The sequence below is a fragment of the Oncorhynchus masou genome, chromosome 31 (genome assembly GCF_036934945.1).
Source record: "Oncorhynchus masou masou isolate Uvic2021 chromosome 31, UVic_Omas_1.1, whole genome shotgun sequence".
Classification (NCBI taxonomy): Eukaryota; Metazoa; Chordata; class Actinopteri; order Salmoniformes; family Salmonidae; genus Oncorhynchus; species Oncorhynchus masou.
This window is the reverse complement of record NC_088242.1, coordinates 54,231,580-54,251,446: the sequence shown is the minus strand read 5'-3', so window position 1 is coordinate 54,251,446 and position 19,867 is coordinate 54,231,580. Positions and strand designations below refer to the sequence as shown.

Sequence of the window (19,867 nt, the reverse complement as noted above, 5' to 3'; positions counted from 1 at the left end):
ACTCAATAAAAGGCACATGGCAGCCCACTTGGAGTTTGCCAAAAAGGGCTCTCAAGACCATGAGAAACAAGATTCTCTGGTATGATGAAACCAAGATCGATGAACTCTTTGTCTTGAATGCCAAGATTCACATCTGGAGGAAGCCTGGCACCATCCCTATGGGGAAGCATGGTAGTGGTAGCATCATGCTGTGGGGATGTTTCTTTTAGCGGCGGGGACTGGGAGACTAGTCAGGATTGAGGGAAAGATGAATGGAGCAAAGTACAGAGAGATCCTTAATGAAATCCTGCTCCAGAGCGCTCAGGACCTCAGACTACATTTAACATTTACATTACATTACATTTAAGTCATTTAGCAGACGCTCTTATCCAGAGCGACTTACAAATTGGTGAATTCACCTTCTGACATCAGTGGAACAGCCACTTTACAATAGTGCATCTAAATAATTTAAGGGGGGGGGGGGGTGAGAAGGATTGGTTTATCCTATCCTAGGTATTCCTTGAAGAGGTGGGGTTTCAGGTGTCTCCGGAAGGTGGTGATTGACTCCGCTGTCCTGGCGTCATGAGGGAGTTTGTTCCACCATTGGGGGGCCAGAGCAGCGAACAGTTTTGACTGGGCTGAGCGGGAACTGTACTTCCTCAGTGGTAGGGAGGCGAGCAGGCCAGAGGTGGATGAACGCAGTGCCCTTGTTTGGGTGTAGGGCCTGATCAGAGCCTGGAGGTACTGCGGTGCCGTTCCCCACACAGCTCCGTAGGCAAGCACCATGGTCTTGTAGCGGATGCGAGCTTCAACTGGAAGCCAGTGGAGAGAGCGGAGGAGCGGGGTGACGTGAGAGAACTTGGGAAGGTTGAACACCAGACGGGCTGCGGCGTTCTGGATGAGTTGTAGGGGTTTAATGGCACAGGCAGGGAGCCCAGCCAACAGCGAGTTGCAGTAATCCAGACGGGAGATGACAAGTGCCTGGATTAGGACCTGCGCCGCTTCCTGTGTGAGGCAGGGGCGTACTCTGCGGATGTTGTAGAGCATGAACCTACAGGAACGGGCCACCGCCTTGATGTTAGTTGAGAACGACAGGGTGTTGTCCAGGATCACGCCAAGGTTCTTAGCGCTCTGGGAGGAGGAAACAATGGAGTTGTCAACCGTGATGGCGAGATCATGGAACGGGCAGTCCTTCCCCGGGAGGAAGAGCAGCTCCGTCTTGCCGAGGTTCAGCTTGAGGTGGTGATCCGTCATCCACACTGATATGTCTGCCAGACATGCAGAGATGCGATTCGCCACCTGGTCATCAGAAGGGGGAAAGGAGAAGATTAATTGTGTGTCGTCTGCATAGCAATGATAGGAGAGACCATGTGAGGTTATGACAGAGCCAAGTGACTTGGTGTATAGCGAGAATAGGAGAGGGCCTAGAACAGAGCCCTGGGGGACACCAGTGGTGAGAGCGCGTGGCGAGGAGACAGATTCTCGCCACGCCACCTGGTAGGAGCGACCTGTCAGGTAGGACGCAATCCAAGCGTGGGCCGCACCGGAGATGCCCAACTCGGAGAGGGTGGAGAGGAGGATCTGATGGTTCACAGTGTCAAAGGCAGCCGATAGGTCTAGAAGGATGAGAGCAGAGGAGAGAGAGTTAGCTTTAGCAGTGCGGAGCGCCTCCGTGATACAGAGAAGAGCAGTCTCAGTTGAATGACTAGTCTTGAAACCTGACTGATTTGGATCAAGAAGGTCATTCTGAGAGAGATAGCGGGAGAGCTGGCCAAGGACGGCACGTTCAAGAGTTTTGGAGAGAAAAGAAAGAAGGGATACTGGTCTGTAGTTGTTGACATCGGAGGGATCGAGTGTAGGTTTTTTCAGAAGGGGTGCAACTCTCGCTCTCTTGAAGACGGAAGGGACGTAGCCAGCGGTCAGGGATGAGTTGATGATCGAGGTGAGGTAAGGGAGAAGGTCTCCGGAGATGGTCTGGAGAAGAGAGGAGGGGCTAGGGTCAAGCGGGCAGGTTGTTGGGCGGCCGGCCGTCACAAGAAGCGAGATTTCATCTGGAGAGAGAGGGAGAAAGAGGTCAGAGCACAGGGTAGGGCAGTGTGAGCAGAACCAGCGGTGTCGTTTGACTTAGCAAACGAGGATCGGATGTCGTCGACCTTCTTTTCAAAATGGTTGACGAAGTCATCTGCAGAGAGGGAGGAGGGGGGGGGGGAGGATTCAGGAGGGAGGAAAAGGTGGCAAAGAGCTTCCTAGGGTTAGAGGCAGATGCTTGGAATTTAGAGTGGAAGAAAGTGGCTTTAGCAGCAGAGACAGAGGAGGAAAATGTAGAGAGGAGGGAGTGAAAGGATGCCAGGTCCGCAGGGAGGCGAGTTTTCCTCCATTTCCGCTCGGCTGCCCGGAGCACTGTTCGGTGAGCTCGCAATGAGTCGTCGAGCCACGAAGGTTCACCTTCCAACAGGACAACGACCCTAAGCACACAGCCAAGACAATACAGGAGTGGCGTCGGGACAAGTCTCTGAATGTCGTTGAGTGGCCCAGCCAGAGCTCAGACTTAAACCCGATCAAACATCTCTGGAGAGACCTGAAAATAGCTGTGCAGCGAAGCTCTCCATCCAACTGACAGAGCTTGGGTCTGAATACTTATGTAAATGTGATTTCAGTTTTCAATTTTTAATACATTTTCAAACATTTCTAAAAAATGGGTTTCGCTTTGTCATTGTGTGTAGATTGATGAGGGGAAAAAACAATTATCAATTTTAGAGTAATGCCGTAAAAGTCAAGGGGTCTGAATCGTTTCCGAATGCACTGTATATAAATTGGAAGTATCTTTAAACATTACTAATCATTGAAAATGAAAAATGAACCAATGGATCATAATACCTTTCTGGGGAAAAGTGGGGGGGCAAAAACATACATTTGCACCACCATTTTGTAAGTGGGAGTGCAGCTGCGCCGTTTGCTCCATTGCTCAGGCGCCTATGGGAACAGTGTTATACATCTGTACTATAATACAATACAGCATTATGAGTGCTCTTAGAGTCCATTTCGAAGGCATTTATAGAAAGCACAATAACATAGGCTACACCCTCCAACTACTATACATGCCACATATGTATTCAATTTCTTTTTAAACATTTGAATAATTTAGCCGGCACTCTTATCCAGAGGGACTTACAATTTGTGCATTCATTTTAAGATAGCTAGGCGAGACAACCACATAAATCAGTCGTAGTAAGTACATTTTCCTTCAAAGCAGTAGCTTCTAGGAATATTAGACATTCAACAAGTACGGCTACTACATTGTTTTACAATATATTGCAACGACCCTGGGTTTATACGCACCTAAATTGACTGTGCCGCTCGAGCATGCTTTTGCGGCACAGTCGATAGAGTGTCGGACCTCGGGCTCGAAGGTCGAGGGTTCGAGACCTGCTCCCTGCTGTTTCATTACAATATGTAGGCCGTGGTTGGCCATGAGAGAGTGAGCGAGATGGGGCAGTCTTTGGGCCTGGGTGACTCGGGTGGCTGAGCAGTGAGCGGCAGGCCTGTTAGCTCTTGAGCGCTGATCCCTGATACAATCAGACATGCCATCTCCACAGGTAGTAACTAGCTTTCTTTCCACTTTATTCAGCCAATCACCCAGCAGTCATTGAGCCAATGCCCACCCACTCAGGCTGAAATGTCTTAGGCCTGTGAACTGGCGGAAAACTAAGGGCTTGCGTCCTAAATGGCACCCTATTCCCTAGACCGTGCCTTCAGAAAGTATTCACACCCCTTGACTTTTTCACATTTTGCTGTGTTACAGCCTGAATTTAAAATGGATTAAATTAAGATTTTTGTTAATTAATTCAAATGTAAAAGCTGAAATGTCTTGAGTCAATAGGTATTCAACCCCTTTGTTGTCACATAATAAGATGCATTGACTCACTCTGCGTGCAATAATAGTGTGCAGCATCATTTTTGAATGACTACCTCATCTCTGTACCCCACACATACAATTATCTGTAAGGTTCCTCAGTCAAGCAGTGAATTTCAAACACAGATTCAACCACAAGACCAGGGAAGTTTTCCAATATTTCGCAAAGAAGGGCAACTATTGGTAGATGGGTAAAAAAAGCATACATTGAATATCCCTTTGAGCATGGTGAAGTTATTAGTGGTTAGCCTAGTGGTTAGAGCATTGGACTAGTAACCGAAAGGTTGCAAGTTCAAATCCCCGAGCTGACAAGGAACAAAATCTGTCGTTCTGCCCCTGAACAGGCAGTTAACCCACTGTTCCTAGGCAGTCATTGAAAATAAGAATTTGTTCTTAATTAACTGACTAGCCTGGTTAAATAAAAGTAAAAAAAAAAAAAAAAAATTACACTGGATTGTGTATCACTCAGTCACTACAAAGGTACAGGCGTCCTTCCTAACTCAGTTGCCGGAGAGGAGGGAAACCACTCAGGGGTTTCTAAAATAGTTAAGAGTTTAATGACTGTGATAGGAGAAAACTGAGGATGGCTCAACAACATTCTATTTACTACACAATACTAACCTAATTTACAGTGAAAAGGAAGCAAGCCTATACAGAATAAAATATTCCAAAACATGCATCCTGTTTGCAACAAAGCACTAAAGTAATACTGCAAAAAATGTGGCAAAACAATTCATTTTTTGTCCTGAATACAAATGTTTGTTTGGGGCAAATCTAATACAACCCATTACTAAGTACGACTCTTCACATATTCAAGAATACTGTAGTGGTTGCTGCATCATGTTTTGGGTATGTTTGTAATTGTTAAGGACTGGGGAGTTTTCAGGATAAAAAAAGGCAACAGATTAGAGCTAAGCATAGACAAAATCCCAGAGGAAAACCTGTCTCAGTCTGCTTTCCACCGGAGACTGGGCGATGAATTCACCTTTTAGCAGGACAATAACCTAAAACACAAGGCCAAATCTACACAGGAGTTGCTTACCAAGAAGACAGTGAATGTTCCTGAATGGCCAAGTTACATTTTTGAATTAAATATAATCTATGGCAAGACTTGAAAATGGTTGTCTAGCCATGATCACCAACACCTTGACAGAGCTTGAATAATTTTGAAAAGAATAAATGGGCAGATCTTGCACAATCCAGGTGTGGAAAGCTCTTAGTCTTGTGAATTTAAGTATGCTCTCTCTTTCTCGGAGGACCTGAGCCCTAGGACCATGCCTCAGGACTACCTGGCATGATGACTCCTTGCTGTCCCCAGTCCACCTGGCCGTGCTGCTGCTCCAGTTTAAACTGTTCTACCTGCGGCTATGGAACCCTGACTGGACGTGCTACCTGTCCAAGACCTGCTGTTTTCAACTCCCTAGAGACAGCAGGAGCGGTAGAGACACTCAATGATCGGCTATGAAAAGCAAACTGACATTTACTCCTGAGGTGCTAACCTGTTGCACCCTCGACAACTACTGTGATTATTATTATTTGACCATGCTGGTCATTTATGAACATTTGAACATCTTGGCCATGTTCTGTTATGATCTCCACCCAGCACAGTCAGAAGAGGACTGGCAACCCCTTATAGCCTGGTTCCTCTCTAGGTTTCTTCCTAGGTTTTGGCCTTTCTAGGGAGTTTTTCCTAGCCACCGTGCTTCTACACCTGCATTGCTTGCTGTTTGGGGTTTTAGGCTGGGTTTCTGTACAGCACTTTGAGATATCAGCTGATCTAAGAAGGTCTAAATAAATACATTTTATTTAAAAAGACTCACAGATGTAGTGTACTCAAAGCAAAGGCCAAGTAGGGAATAGGGTGCAATTTGGGATGCAACCCTAAAAGGGTCTGGTCAGGATTAGGTGTGTGTGTGTGTCAGAGTACGTGAGCGGAGTTGAGCTGTTGGAAATCCCACTCACCGGTCACGGAGTGGTCTTTGTGCACTGCACTGCTCTGGCGCTCAATGGCCCTTCCCCTGCTCCGCTACAAATTGCTTAGCACTCACAGGAAAATAAACTGTTGCTCCAAATTAGCTCCATTCATTGTTAAAAAAAAAGATTATTTAACACACACACCATCTACTTTTGTGACTATGTACCATTTGGTTTTGAAGTAGACTATCATAAGAAGCTTCAACATTTCAACAACATGTTGTAGGCTATGAACAAGGACCTACATAGGCGACAGGCTACATGGGCACTGTGTTAAAAAAACAAATAGCTTTTTCTCTACTCTATTTATGATCAGATACTTCAGTTGTAACGGGCTCTGTTGTACTCACATTTTACAGTTGATTGACAACTTTAGCACTGTTACAAACTTACTCCTCTTGTTCAACAGTAGCCTATATAGAAACCAAAACGTCTCCGGTGTTGCTGCATGGGCTCTTTGGTTGTCTTGCCATCAATTACACAGGCTGTATGACCTATTTCTTGGTCGACTCATATCAACATCCCTGCGCATTAGTGGTGGGCTATACAAAAGTATAGGCCTAATTAAAAGAATACTGCTGGGCTGAGCATGGCTTTAGCTTGTGGCTTAGCGATACCGGAGCGAAATTGGAGCGGTAGAGAAAGCCCACGCTCCAGCCAAATTACTCAAGCTCAACTCGACTCTAGCTCAATGCACTCCGCTCACATCCTCTGGTGTGTGTGTGTGTGTGTGTATGAGAGAGAGAGAGAGAGAGAGAAACGTTTGTGTCCACCCTACTCTTTCTCACCTATTCCCTTGTGATGATCCTCCTCCTCCTCCTCCTCCTAAAATGGACCCGACCGGAGGTTCCTGCCCGCTTCCTCGACCTGGTTCCCACGGCGACTGGAGGAAACGGGTTCTGAAGATGCTCGCACTGAGCATGCTCGGAGCAGGCCTGCTCTTTTACTAATAGACATCGACTCTGCCCGTAATATCCAATCACTATTCATTTGGATAAATGATGTCATAGGTCAAAGGTTATCAATCAATTTGCTTAATTGTTTTATCTAATTGACATTTCTGTTTGAGGAATTATGCCAACTGAGAATATCTCAAATGCAGACCTTTCAAGAAAAGTTGTAGTATTTTTGATTGACGTTCCTTATTATTTGTATACTTGGATCTTAATAGTTTTTTAAATTTATTTTGTTCTTAATCCTTTGTGGGCTTTTGAAAAGAAAACAACTTTCTTTATCCAGCATTTTACTGCATTAAATTGCTGCACATGTTAGAACACTGTCGGTGAAATACACTTCCCACATATTGTTCAAGATTAAAATCTTTTAGTTGGCTATATGACTAAAACTATTTGAATATGTTCTGATATAAAGGAAATATTGTTTGTTTTATGGAAATATCGTATTTCTTCTTGGAGATACATTTAATATACATTTTCAATTTAAATTTTGTTTACAATTTCTAACAGTTTTTGTTTTGTTTTTTCAAGGGTTGATACATGTAATTGAAAACATACTATGTTAATCTTTTGTCTCTGCTAATGGAGTTTATACTAAGCATTATAACGTTTCTCTAATGGAGGCATGTTGATTTTTATGAATTATCCTGCGTCTTGTTCGTTTCTTCCTCGAAGATCATAAGAGAATCCAATTTCAGCTTTAACCTCATCCCAACAGGAGACCGAGCACCAGACCTCCCAATTACAAAGAAGAGACGGGATTGGGAACATTAAATCGCTTGCATGAAGCGGAGATCAAAGATAAAGGAAATACAATGTGAAAATCGAGCAGATCGCGAAACGAGTTCAAAATAATTTGATAATCTAATTGTAAATGCACCCAAACTTTTGGGCGGCCTTTGATTAATCTGCATTTAACTTCTGCAAATAATATTAGTCATCATGGCCGCATCTCGTCTAATTCTTAACCTGTGTGCATAATATGGCGTCATGGTTGTACGTTTCTGGAATTTTTGGCGACTGTGTGTTATAGGCATAAGCATAACTAAGTACGTTTGCAGCGCACCAGTTCCTTATAAACACGTCAATGTGATTGTTTTTGTTAAAACGCTCAGGGTTTAACACATTACCTCGTACCACATTCTACACCTTGCCGCTTGGAAATCGGCCAAACTTGTGTCTGGTATCAAGCTAGCCTGAACAGATACTTTCAGACATCTAATTTCTTCACCTCATTCCTGAGACAGGACTGCGCCCACCCCTTGTGTAAGCAATTTAAACCTGATAGCAAACGATCATCTGCCTATCTTTACACTGCAAATATCTGTTAACTTTAGATCGACTCAATATCTCATGCGCTTCCAATATATAATGAGCTTCTTTTTACCATTCTCTTTGTCATATAAGCGTTATGGTTTATATGTACAAAGATCCATCCGGGCGGTAAACCTCTTCTGATCGATTTATTTTTTAATGCAAGACAAATTAGAACTTTGATTTGTGCAATCGAGAAGCTGTCGAGACTCCTGTCTGACGCGCGCCTGTGTTGGTTTCTACTCATGGAAATGCTCAGTACAAGTGCCTGAATGTGCACACCGACAAAAACTTTAGTAATATGAATTTATTGCCAAGTGGAAAATGTTTTTATTTATCTGTAGTAATCTGCTGGCTAACGTCAAGGGTCGGCGGATCTTTATGGTGAGTAGACAACAACAAAAAATGGAACATAGCACCAACCATTTAATGCAAGTGTAAAGTTAATTGAACATATATTAAATATTATGCATATATCAAAAATAAGTATAGCCTACACAATGAAGTCTGTACTTTATAATCGTCAAGGACACGTATACTGTAGGCTATGATCTGTCTTTAAATTATTGTTTTAATTAAACTAGTTGAATCAGTCAAATTGATAATATTTGTGTGTAAAATAATATAATGTATCCCTAAATAACGTTAGACATGCATGCATTTCTTTAATTTGGACACATTTTATAGGGCAGTTTATTTGAGTGTTATAGAAGCCTAGTTTTTCCATTCTTTTTTAAATAACCAATCATTGCCACAAGGATATTAAAACATATTCAATTTGCATGGTCCAAGCCAAAACCTCAACTTTCTATGCAGTCAGTGGTGTAAAGTACTTAAGTAAAAATACTTTAAAGTACTACTTAAGTAGCTTTTTTGGGGTATCTGTACTTTACTATTTATATTTTTTACTTTTACTTCACTACATTCCTTAAGAACATAGTGTAATTTTTACTCCATTTTCCTTGACACCCAAAAGTACTTGTTACATTTTGAATGCTTAGCAGGACAGAAAAATAGTGAAATGCACGTACTTATCACCCGAACATCCCTGGTCATCTCTATTGCCTCTGATCTGGCGGACTCGCTAAACACAGATGCTTTGTTTCTAAATTATGTCTGAGTGTGCCCATGGCTTTCCGTAAATTCAAAACATATATAAAAACTGGTGCCTGGTTTGCTTAATATAAGGATTTTGAAATGATTTACACTTTTACTTTTGGTACTTAAGTATATTTTAAACCAAATGCATTGACTTTTACTCAAGTAGAATTGTACTGGGTGACTTTTACTTTTATCTTATCAGAAAATGACTCAAGTATCTCTACTTTTACTCAAGTATGACAGTTGGGTACTTTTTCCACCACTGTATGCAGGTACATGGGAACCCTTGGGTCGCAAGTGATGTGCGACAACATCCCAGGGTTAGTCAACAAACAGCGGCAGCTGTGCCGCCAGCATCCCAACATTATGCAGGCGATTGGAGCCGGGATTAAAGACTGGATCGGGGAGTGCCAACATCAGTTTCAGAACCACCGCTGGAACTGCAATACCATAGAGCGAGACCACAATGTGTTCGGACGACTACTGCTGCGTAGTAAGTATTGAGCGCGAGAGAGAGAGAGGGAGAAAAAACCTCACGTATAAGCCCTACTTTAAAAATATGTATTTAAGCTATTACATGTATCGAGCGCAGACGTAGGTTTATATTTTCTGACTGAAATACAGGTATGAACTGCCCACAAAATCGATTAATTTTTACAATAAATTACTTCTACTTGCCGTTATCATTCACCTGATAAGACATTACTTTTTGACATGGCATATGACGGGTGTCCCTGGGTCGCCGGTTTGCCTAGGCGTGGGTCCCTTTGCAAGAAAAATGTGAAAACCCCTGAAATAGCTGATATGCTGGGTTGTTTCTATTATGTCCTGGGAAAGTGATATAGGCTACTCATCTTTGTCCTCATTTACAAGACACGCACGTCTGCACAATAGGCTTGTAAATGGTGATCTTATCATTCACATCTGCTATAGACTATAGGCTCCTAGATCAATGGCAAAATGGTATGCGCTTTTTCTCCCACCAATTCTTCACAGTGGTGAACCTATAAAGTTCTTCTAGCGTTTATCAAAGTGAAAGAATTCGTGTGAAATACATGTTCTTCCTTAACAGATGTTTTCCCCCGTGCTTGCATTGCATTCCATGCATTGTCTCACTTTACTGTCATACATTTATCAAGTTGACGCGCGTGCTTGCTGCTGCTCTGATCGGTTTCTGATCCAATGCGCGGCGTGTTTATAAAACTGCCAGGCCTGACGAATGTGGGGAGTCTAGAATAAGAAAGTGTCACCTCCCATCTCATCACCTGACCAACTATGGACTAATCAGTCCGCTCAATTTTCGAATCTCTTTTTAATTGGTATAAATCTCAGGATCCACTCGAGACCTTGGGGGGGTCATAGAACTTGAATTGGTAATTGTTTTGAGCATCATGTTCCAGTCCTGCTCTAAATTAATTTGAGGTCGGAACTTTAAGGGCCAGTTTCCTGGACAAAGATTAAGACTCATCCTGGACTAAGAAGCATGTTCAATGGAGATTCATCATTCAAAGTATTTTTTTAGTCCAGGACTAGGTTTAATATGTGTCCGGGAAACTGGCCCTGAGAATTCAGTGTAATCTGGTTATTTAATTGGGCCTGTGGAGTTCAGACATTAGGAAGCTGCTCTGATTGGCAGCATTATCGCTGTGATACAGTGAGAGCTACTTTTTTTGTCAATGTCAGGACGCTAATTTAAAACAATTACTGGGATTTCTTTTTAATTTTATGTTCTCACTGTTTTATTCTCGCTATTAACCGTTTTAAAGACACTCACCCACAGAAGTTGGATGTTTCCTGACTGGACACCAACTCACTCACTCACTCACTCACTCACTCACTCACTCACTCACTCACTCACTCACTCACTCACTCACTCACTCACTCACTCACTCACTCACACACACACCTCTTGTCATCTATAGCCTTTGATCCCACATATCTCTCATCAGTTACAAGAGCAGTCAGGTCATACGGGTCCTTTATCAGACCACTGCTGGTAAATGTTACCCATTTATCCATCTCAGAGTTAGATGAAGCAAAACACTGCCATGCATGAAATAAAAGACTTGAAAGAAAGCAGCAACAGACCGTATTCATGCAGGTACACCAACAGCACCAGCTTCCTCTTTCTGTTTTGTGTTGAAGCTCCAATGAAAATGCTATTTGAACTGTGACACTCCCAAGTGAGATTATGGAAATAACATTTACGTAATGCACGATTTCTGTACACTTTCTATGCATCTTTATGGGATTACTAGATGTTATACAATTTATATCTGCGTATTTGTGTAACTTCTAAGTGTGTACAATGAGCAAATGTATGCTTTTGCATTTGAGCCTTGGCCCGGCCGGTATGCCTAATACACGTGTCCACGTAATTTATCCCATCTGGTGTGCATGCTGTCCCAAGCGTGTGTGTAGTGTGTGTGTTCAACCAGTGTGCTTAGCCGCCCCCTATTCCCCCAGGCAGTAAAAAAACACAACTCTTGTGTGTACGATGTTACCTGTGTTTGTTTGTCCTTCCTGTCACACCACTAATGCTCATCCAGTATCCTTCTCTCCCTTTCTTCCAGGCAGTCGTGAAGCAGCCTTTGTGTACGCCATCTCCTCGGCCGGGGTGGTCCACACCCTGACCCGAGCCTGCAGCCAGGGAGAGCTGCAGTCGTGCTCCTGCGACCCCACCAAGAAGGGCTCGTCCCGGGACGCCAAGGGGGCGTTCGACTGGGGCGGCTGCAGCGACCACGTGGAGCACGCCATGAGGTTCAGCCAGGCCTTTGTAGATGCCAAAGAGCGGAAGGAGCGAGATGCCAGGGCTCTGATGAACCTTCACAACAACCGCGCCGGGAGGAAGGTGGGGTTCAAAGTTCATACACACTAAAGGGGATGGACCAGAACCAACTGGATCTAGATCAGTGTTGAGAGGAATCACCAGCCATTTTTTAATTTTTTATTGTTCCCGAACTATTCACACCTGAATCAAGTAGTCAAACACTGATCTAGAGGAAGTATATTGACTGTTACCCAGTCCTTAACACACACACACACACATACACCCTAACGTCCTACCACCAACTCGACACACACCTAGCTCCCTGACTTGCATCTTCTCCCTCCTCATCTCCCAGGCAGTGAAGCGATTAATGTCTCTGGAGTGTAAGTGTCACGGCGTGAGCGGCTCCTGCAGTGTACGGACCTGCTGGCTGGCACTGGCCGACTTCCGCCGCACGGGCGACCATCTGCGGCGGCGCTACAACGGGGCAGTGCAGGTGGTCATGAACCAGTATGGCACGGGCTTCACCACCGCACAGCGGCATCTCAAACGGCCCAGCAAAAACGACCTGGTCTACTTCGAGGACTCGCCAGACTACTGCATACGAGACCAAGAGTCCGGTGAGTCTGGCGTTTTCAGATTTACTCCACAGCTCTCGCTGTTCAAAGCAGTTATATACACGGACATTGGACAGACAGACAAGCAAGCAATGAGACTGACTAGACTGTGAGTGCTGTCTGTCTATTTGACATCTGACATGACTGTCTGTCTGTAGAGTAGACCACCATACTACTTGTCCATAATATCTTCAGTATGTGGTAATATCTTCAGAAGGTAAGCGCTCAGTCTCTTGTACCCTAGGGTTATTCTTTTTGCTGCACTGGATAACACCAGATGTAGAGTGTGTGAGTAAGTGCAAAAAAAAGGGAATTCGTTTGTGTACGTGCGCGAGAGAAGAAAAGTGTGTGTGTGTGAGATGGTAAGAAAAGAAAGTGGGTGTGACAGAGAGAAAAGGGGAGAAGTGTGTGTGTGTGTGAGATGGTAAGAAAAGAAAGTGGGTGTGACAGAGAGAGAAGGGGAGAAAAGTGTGTGTGATCCGGAGAACCTGGGTGCCTGTCAGGCAGCAGGTGATCCGAGGCGATCGGGTGTCGGACAGTTTAAGGGCCATTACACAGTTCTTTGGGATGAAACCCGACCTGCTGCACACTGCTATAAATTACCCCCTCTGGAGCAAGGCACACACACACACACACACACACACACCTCTGCACGCTTGCCCATCAAAGCCAACCACCCCTAATGTAGACCTGGGGGGCCTTTCTGATGTTGCTTCCTCTCTTTGTCTCCTCTCCTTTATTACACTGACCTAAAGTCACAGGATTTGTGAAGGTAATCTGGAGATCAGGTCTTTCATGTCAGTGCAAGTGAAGGAAAGGATACAAGGAAACAAAGCTGGTTTAGACTATTGAGATACACTCAATCTTACAGTAGGCTACCTTTGCTGTTTTGATGACTGATGTACAGTCGTGGCCAAAAGTTTTGAAAATTAATATTTGTGTCATTCTCAAAGTTTGCTGCCCCAGTTTGTATGATGGCAATTTGCATATACTCCAGAACGTTATGAAGAGTGATCAGATGAATTGCAATTAATTGCCAAGTCCCTCTTTGCAAAGCAAACAAACTGAATCCACTAAAAACAATGTCCACTGCATTTCAGCCCTGCCACAAAAGGACCAGCTGACATCATGTCAGTGATTCTCGTTAACACGGGTGTGAGTGTTGACGAGAACAAGGCTGGAGATCACTCTGTCATGCTGATTGAGTTCGAATAACAGACTGTAAGCTTCAAAAGTAGGGTGGTGCTTGGAATCATTGTTCTTTCTCTGTCAACCATGGTTACCTGCATGGAAACACATGCCGTCATCATTGCTTTGCACAAAAAGGGCTTCACAGGCAAGGATATTGCTGGCAGTAAGATTGCACCATTTATCGGATCATCAAGACCTTCAAGGAGAGCGGTTCAATTGTTGTGAAGAAGGCTTCAGGGTGCCCAAGAAAGTCCAGCAAGTGCCAGGACCGTTCTCCTAAAGTTGATTCAGCTGCGGGATCGGGGCACCACCAGTACAGAGCTTGCTCAGGAATGGCAGCAGGCAAGTGCGAGTGCATCTGCATGCACAGTGAGACGAAGACTTTGAGGATGGCCTGGTGTCAAGAAGGGCAGCAAAGAAGCCACTTCTCTCCAGGAAAAACATCAGGGACAGACTGATATTCTGCAAAAGGTACAGGGATTGGACTGCTGAGTACTGGGGTAAAGTCATTTTCTCTGATGAATCCCCTGTCCGATTGTTTGGGGCATCCGGAAAAAAAGCTTGTCTGGAAAAGTCAAGGTGAGCGCTACCATCAGTCCTGTGTCAGGCCAACAGTAAAGCATCCTGAGACCATTAATGTGTGGGGTTCCTTCTCAGCCAAGGGTGTGGGCTCACTCACAATTTTACCTAAGAACACGGTCATGAATAAAGAATGGTACCAACACATCCTCTGAGAGCGACTTCTCCCAACCATCCAGGAACAGTTTGGTGATGAACATTGCCTTTTCCAGCATGATGGAGCACCTTGCCATAAGGCTCGGGGAACAAAAAAACAGATATTTTGGGTCTATGGCCAGGAAACTCCCCAGAACTTAATCCCATTGAGAACTTGTGGTCAACCCTCAAGAGGCGGGTGGACAAACAAAAACCCACAAACTCCAAGCATTGATTATGCAAGAATGGCCTGCAATCAGTCAGGATGTGGCCCAGAAGTAAATGGACAGCATGCCAGGGCGGATTGCAGAGGTCTTGAAAAAGAAGGGTCAACACTGCAAATAATGAGTCTTTGCATCAATTTTATGTAATTGTCAATAAAAGCCTTTGACACATGAAATGCTTGTAATTTTACTTCAGTATTCCATAGTAACATCTGACAAAAATATCTAAAGACACTGGAACAGCAAACTTTGTGGAAATTAACATTTGTGTCATTCTCAACTTTTGGCCACGACTGTACAGTTCTGTTTTGAAGTGTGTTTTGAAGAGGGCGTGCGTTTGGAAGTGTGTGTTTTGGAAGAGGGTCCTGTTTTGAACACTGATTTGTACAGTACAGTTCCAGTGCACAAAGGCCCTTTTATGGACTGTGTACATGTGAGCATGGGGAGTTCACTGATCAGCGCCCATCTTGTGAGAACCTCTCTCCAGACATTAGCTCCAGTCATCTGGGACTACACACACACACACACACACACACACACACACACACACACAGTGGAGACTGCACCCCCTTGTGCCTCTCCGAAGTGTGAAATCAATTTCCCTCAGCCGCATGGAGGCTCAGGTGCTAAACTCATCTCTCGGCGCCCCCTCATCATAATTCAATAAGCAGACGCCAGGAGAGAAGAGAGGGAGCAAGAGCGAGAGAGAAAGGAGAGGGGAAGAGTGTTTGTGACGTCACCCCTAGCAGAACAGCATACCGGGAACTGAAGGAGGGGTGGACACGTTGTCGGGAGTGGGTGGAGTCTCGCCGTGCCCAGACATGACCTGGCTGCTCTCACTCTCTCTACCTACCTCGCTCCTCCTTCTCAGCAGAGGAACAGGTGGAGTCAAATGGAGAGGGAGAAAGAGCAGCGGGGCATAGAAATAGGCTGCCTAGAACAGACATGGTCTGTTCCCAATCCCAAAACGACCCCTAGCTAGCCCCTTTTAAGACAGGACATTTACCTTCACCTGTCCAGGGGTTTCACCATAATGCAAAGGAAGGAGCTAAGGAAGCTACTTTAGACTATTGAGGTTTGAGTAGAGGCCTCGAGGTGAATATTCACAATTTATTGATCAGTTCATCATGTTATTGTATTATGGGCTGATTTCTGGGAGTGAGTCCATTAAGCCTGTCAGACGCCCTTGCAGCGTCCTCATTCTGAGATGATAGGAGGTGCAAGAGTGTGTGACAGCCAACAGGGTGTGTGTTTGCGCCAGTGAGACTGTGTGCCAGCCAGGGTACACGCAGAATGAAGGCGCCTGGAAAATGAACACCTGATGAAGACCCTGAGCCCCAGCTGATGGCTTCTATCATCAATCTCTCATCTCTCCTCCGCCATCCTGCCTCTTTTCATCCTCTTATCCCTCCCATCCCTTGCTTTCTCCCTCAGTCCGTGTCTACCCAGTTTAGATTGAGTATGCTGTGTTCTATTGGAATGATGTCAATACCTGTAGGGTAGTGGGGCTTAGACCGCTGTTTGCCAAATATCACTCTATTGCAGCTAATCTCTGGATTGCAGCTAGGCTGCAAGGATTTTTGATTAAGTATATTTGGCGAGATATAAGCACATTTGAAAAGGCTTGTATGTGGGTCACAAGGTTAAACAAGCTTTAGGAATGACTGACTCGCATATATTCCGTCTGTACATTGTCTCATTTCTTTCACCCTCTTCAGGTTCGGTGGGGACGGGTGGGCGGGTATGCAACCGGACATCTCGCAGCGTGGACAGCTGCGAGGTGATGTGCTGTGGCCGGGGCTACGACACATCGCACATCAGCCGCAACACCAAGTGTGAGTGCAAGTTCCACTGGTGCTGCGCTGTACACTGCCGGGACTGCAAGCTAGATGTGGATGTGCACACCTGCAAGGCCCAGACGTGACCATTGCGAACCACCAACCAACCGCTTGCACAACGTCTGTCTGAAATGGCAGCCTATTCCCTATTTAGTGCACTACTTTTGACCATGGGCCCCTATGCCACATGTCGGCTACTCCGCCAATAATGCCTTTTCACAGTCCAAAGACACCCAATCTAATTTCGTCCTTCCCTTCCCTTACATTCCATTATATTTATTTACTCCCCCCCCCCCCCCAGTACAAAATAACCTTTATGTAAATAAACTTTATGTAATTTAAAAGAAAGTTCAGTATAAATGGGTTAGCTGACCACGTCAAACTGTGTGTGCACTTCCATGGGGCAGAAGTCAGCGTGGTGTGATTCTGCATGGCCAGATTGCTAGCAAGAATGACAAGAAACTGCCATGTGGGGAATCATAAGTGGCTCGTTTCATGTTATTCTTGATACCAGGTCTTGTTTTGAGGTGTTTTGGCTGTCAATGCTAATATGGCTAAAATTAGCTAGCTAGCTAACCAACAACTGGAACGATGTATTTGAGAGACAAGTGCTCATTGTGCAAATGTATTTCTTTACAATAAACATTGGGGACGTTGTGAACTATCTATGCCAATCCCCGTCTGTTTTGCCACTAAACAACCCAATGTCTATATAGTTTATGGAATCTGTTTGAAATTGATAGCAGACCTGACCACACCCCCCTTTCCTCAACCGGCCAGTTACAAAACACGGTTTAGTCACCTAACCTGCAGCTATGATCCAATATTTATTAAAATGTTGATATGCTTCACAATCAAAATGGCAGGTTAGACATTGCTATACACAAAAAGTCCTTTTATTTTATGTATTTTTCCACTTTTTTAATGATGACAATTGATCACCTTTTTTTGTACAACAAAAAAACGGTTTTACATGAGATTTGAAGACAAAATGAAAACATATCAAATAAAGTCAAAAGCAATTCAGAACTCCATGTTTCCCTTTTCTTCCAATCCATCCTCACTGTCCGTCTAATCCATGATATTGGCACAAAGAGTGTGTCAGTCAAGTCCGGGCGGGGCTGGTCACTGTCAGATGCGTGTGAGCTGATGCCACAGACTGGATGGCAGGATGCTCTCCACTTTCTCCATGATGAAGTTCAGAGGAGCAAACAGGGTGCTAAGAAACTAGAGACAGACAGCGAGAGAGAAGATGTTAGAACACATGACCTCTCACACACACACTACGCCAATTCCTACTGGAACCAACGTGAACCAGATCTTTTTCGGAACATTTCAAGGTACTGTATGTAGACGGCCTCCCAAATGCTAGTTAGAGGCCCATAACATGCCAGTTTAGAATGTAGCCATCTCAACTGAATCTCTGCACATTTCAAGGTAGGTAGTGTGTGTTGTCGATGACCTCAAATGCTACAGGAACATGATAGGAGCACCGTAGCATGCCAGTTGAGGTACTGTGCTCTATGGGGCAGAACCATAACTTTTCTCCCGGGTATGTTGACTACTGGCTGTGTTCTAACACCTGAGAGTGGTGGTTGACTCTCTCGGTCAGCCCCCCGTTCAACTCCCTTCTCTCTGAGGTGTTCTTTCCCTTGCTCCTCTGTGTTTTGGCAACATGCAGTGTGGGGGATAGGGGCTCCCTCAGAGGGATTGCGGGTCATGGAGGCTTGGCTTAGTCAGATGGCAGATAAAAAGGCCATCAGGGAGAGAGAGAGAGGTGAAACGAGCACCTCGTTTACACGCTAAGAGGGAAAGAGGCCCTGTTCCAACCCTTTGAAGATGCACCCTTCCTTGGGAGAAGCCACTGATCTGATAGGTGAAAGCCAAGTCGTGTTTTCATCAATTCAATCATATTCGATCAGTGATTACTTTAAAGTAACTGTCTGGTGAAAATCTCACTTCAAAGTTCATATTGTGTTGACTCATCACATACTCGTATTTGTGGCCAAAGTATAAATTGGAGGGTAAACCACCTTAAACTTGTATTTCAAAACAGACAGTTTCAAAAAACGCTTGCTACCGGTATTTCCTCAGATGGATGAGCTGGCCTGAGGAGGATGAGCTGGCCAATCACCATTCTAATCACAGTTTTTTGTATGACCTGTATCCGCCCACACAAGTCTGTTGTTGGGGTACACCAACACCATTCCAACACAGAAAAACATACTTAAACATTTTTGGAAGGAAAACTATTTCACTCATATTGTAAATAATTAAATGTCATATTTCATAGAAATCTGGAAACACTGGATAATTACTTTAAGGAAGCGAGTAAGGAAGAAGGCACATCTGTTTGAACCCTAGTGTGTAAACCAGGTGCTGATTAGTTTGTCTTAGAGTGCACTTTGAAAGTATTGGAAGTGGGTCAGTGAGCTTGTGTGTATGTGTATACATGTGTCTGACCATTCTTTCTCTCATTCCATATACCAGAATGCTGCTATTGGTGAGGACATTCTCACCTTTATCGCTCAGGCGAGACTGCAGGTTCTACCAACAAAACACAACCTAGCACTCTGGTACCCTGCAAACCATGATCCACTTACATCTCACATGAGTCAAATGTAATGGAGTCTGTCGCACAAGTGAATGGTTGCCGTTCATACAAGGACCTACCTGTACATAGCTAGACATGACCACCTTGTTGATCTAGCTTGTGATGTGAGACAGGTAGTACCACCATCAGTGCATATGCACAAACATTCTCTTGTCAGAGGAGGCTGGTTTGATGTTGACGATGATGTGCTTTCTTGTATACCAAATATAGCCGATATTGTTGTTGTGGGGGGAGGCCGGAGGGAGGTGCTCAGTTTGGAAGAGGGTTGCTCTTTTGTACTCCTACATGGAGCAGAACTTTGCTGCCAAGTAGCTGAAATACCAGCCCTTTGTGTCACGACTGAACAGCCTTGGTTATCATTTGTGGTGCTGATATTTGGGAGTTCTATTTTGGAGTCTCGGCCAAGTACATAGGCTGACAGTACGTGGCCTTCAGGTTGCAGGCCTGCGTAGGGCAAAGGAAAAGCAGATAGCAAGGTACTGCTCTGTTGTCAGCGATCATGGGCAGCATAGCTGTATGGAGAAGGTACTTTCTATATCCATAACTGTCCAGATATCCATGACCTTTGAAATGTTTGAATCCTTTGACTGTAATGTGATTTGTGAATTCAAATAAAGTATTTAAAATGTGTGTGTGTGTCATCAGCTCTTCGCAGGCAGCAC

The 19,867-nt window shown here is 44.5% G+C and overlaps 2 protein-coding genes and 1 pseudogene across 5 annotated transcripts in view; 2 read left to right on the top strand and 1 right to left on the bottom strand.

Moving 5' to 3' along the window:
* Positions 1-6,816, top strand: part of LOC135524966 (uncharacterized) — a 55,440-nt pseudogene extending 48,624 nt beyond the window's left edge.
* Positions 6,817-7,946: 1,130 nt separating this feature from the next.
* LOC135524123 (protein Wnt-2-like) lies at positions 7,947-17,620 on the top strand. The gene is made up of 5 exons (XM_064951332.1): positions 7,947-8,520; positions 9,510-9,730; positions 11,811-12,088; positions 12,363-12,627; positions 16,472-17,620. The coding sequence occupies exons 1-5, from the start codon at positions 8,438-8,440 to the stop codon at positions 16,675-16,677; spliced, it is 1,053 nt and encodes a 350-aa protein (XP_064807404.1). The 5' UTR covers positions 7,947-8,437; the 3' UTR covers positions 16,678-17,620.
* The window catches only part of LOC135524122 (suppressor of tumorigenicity 7 protein homolog), an 86,908-nt gene continuing 84,510 nt past the window's right edge, over positions 17,470-19,867 (bottom strand). For all 4 annotated transcript variants that reach the window (XM_064951330.1, XM_064951331.1, XM_064951328.1 and 1 more), the window contains one exon: positions 17,470-17,818. In XM_064951330.1, coding sequence (XP_064807402.1) covers positions 17,723-17,818 — 96 coding nt within the window. In that variant the 3' untranslated portion in view covers positions 17,470-17,722. The remainder of the gene's footprint in view (positions 17,819-19,867) is intronic.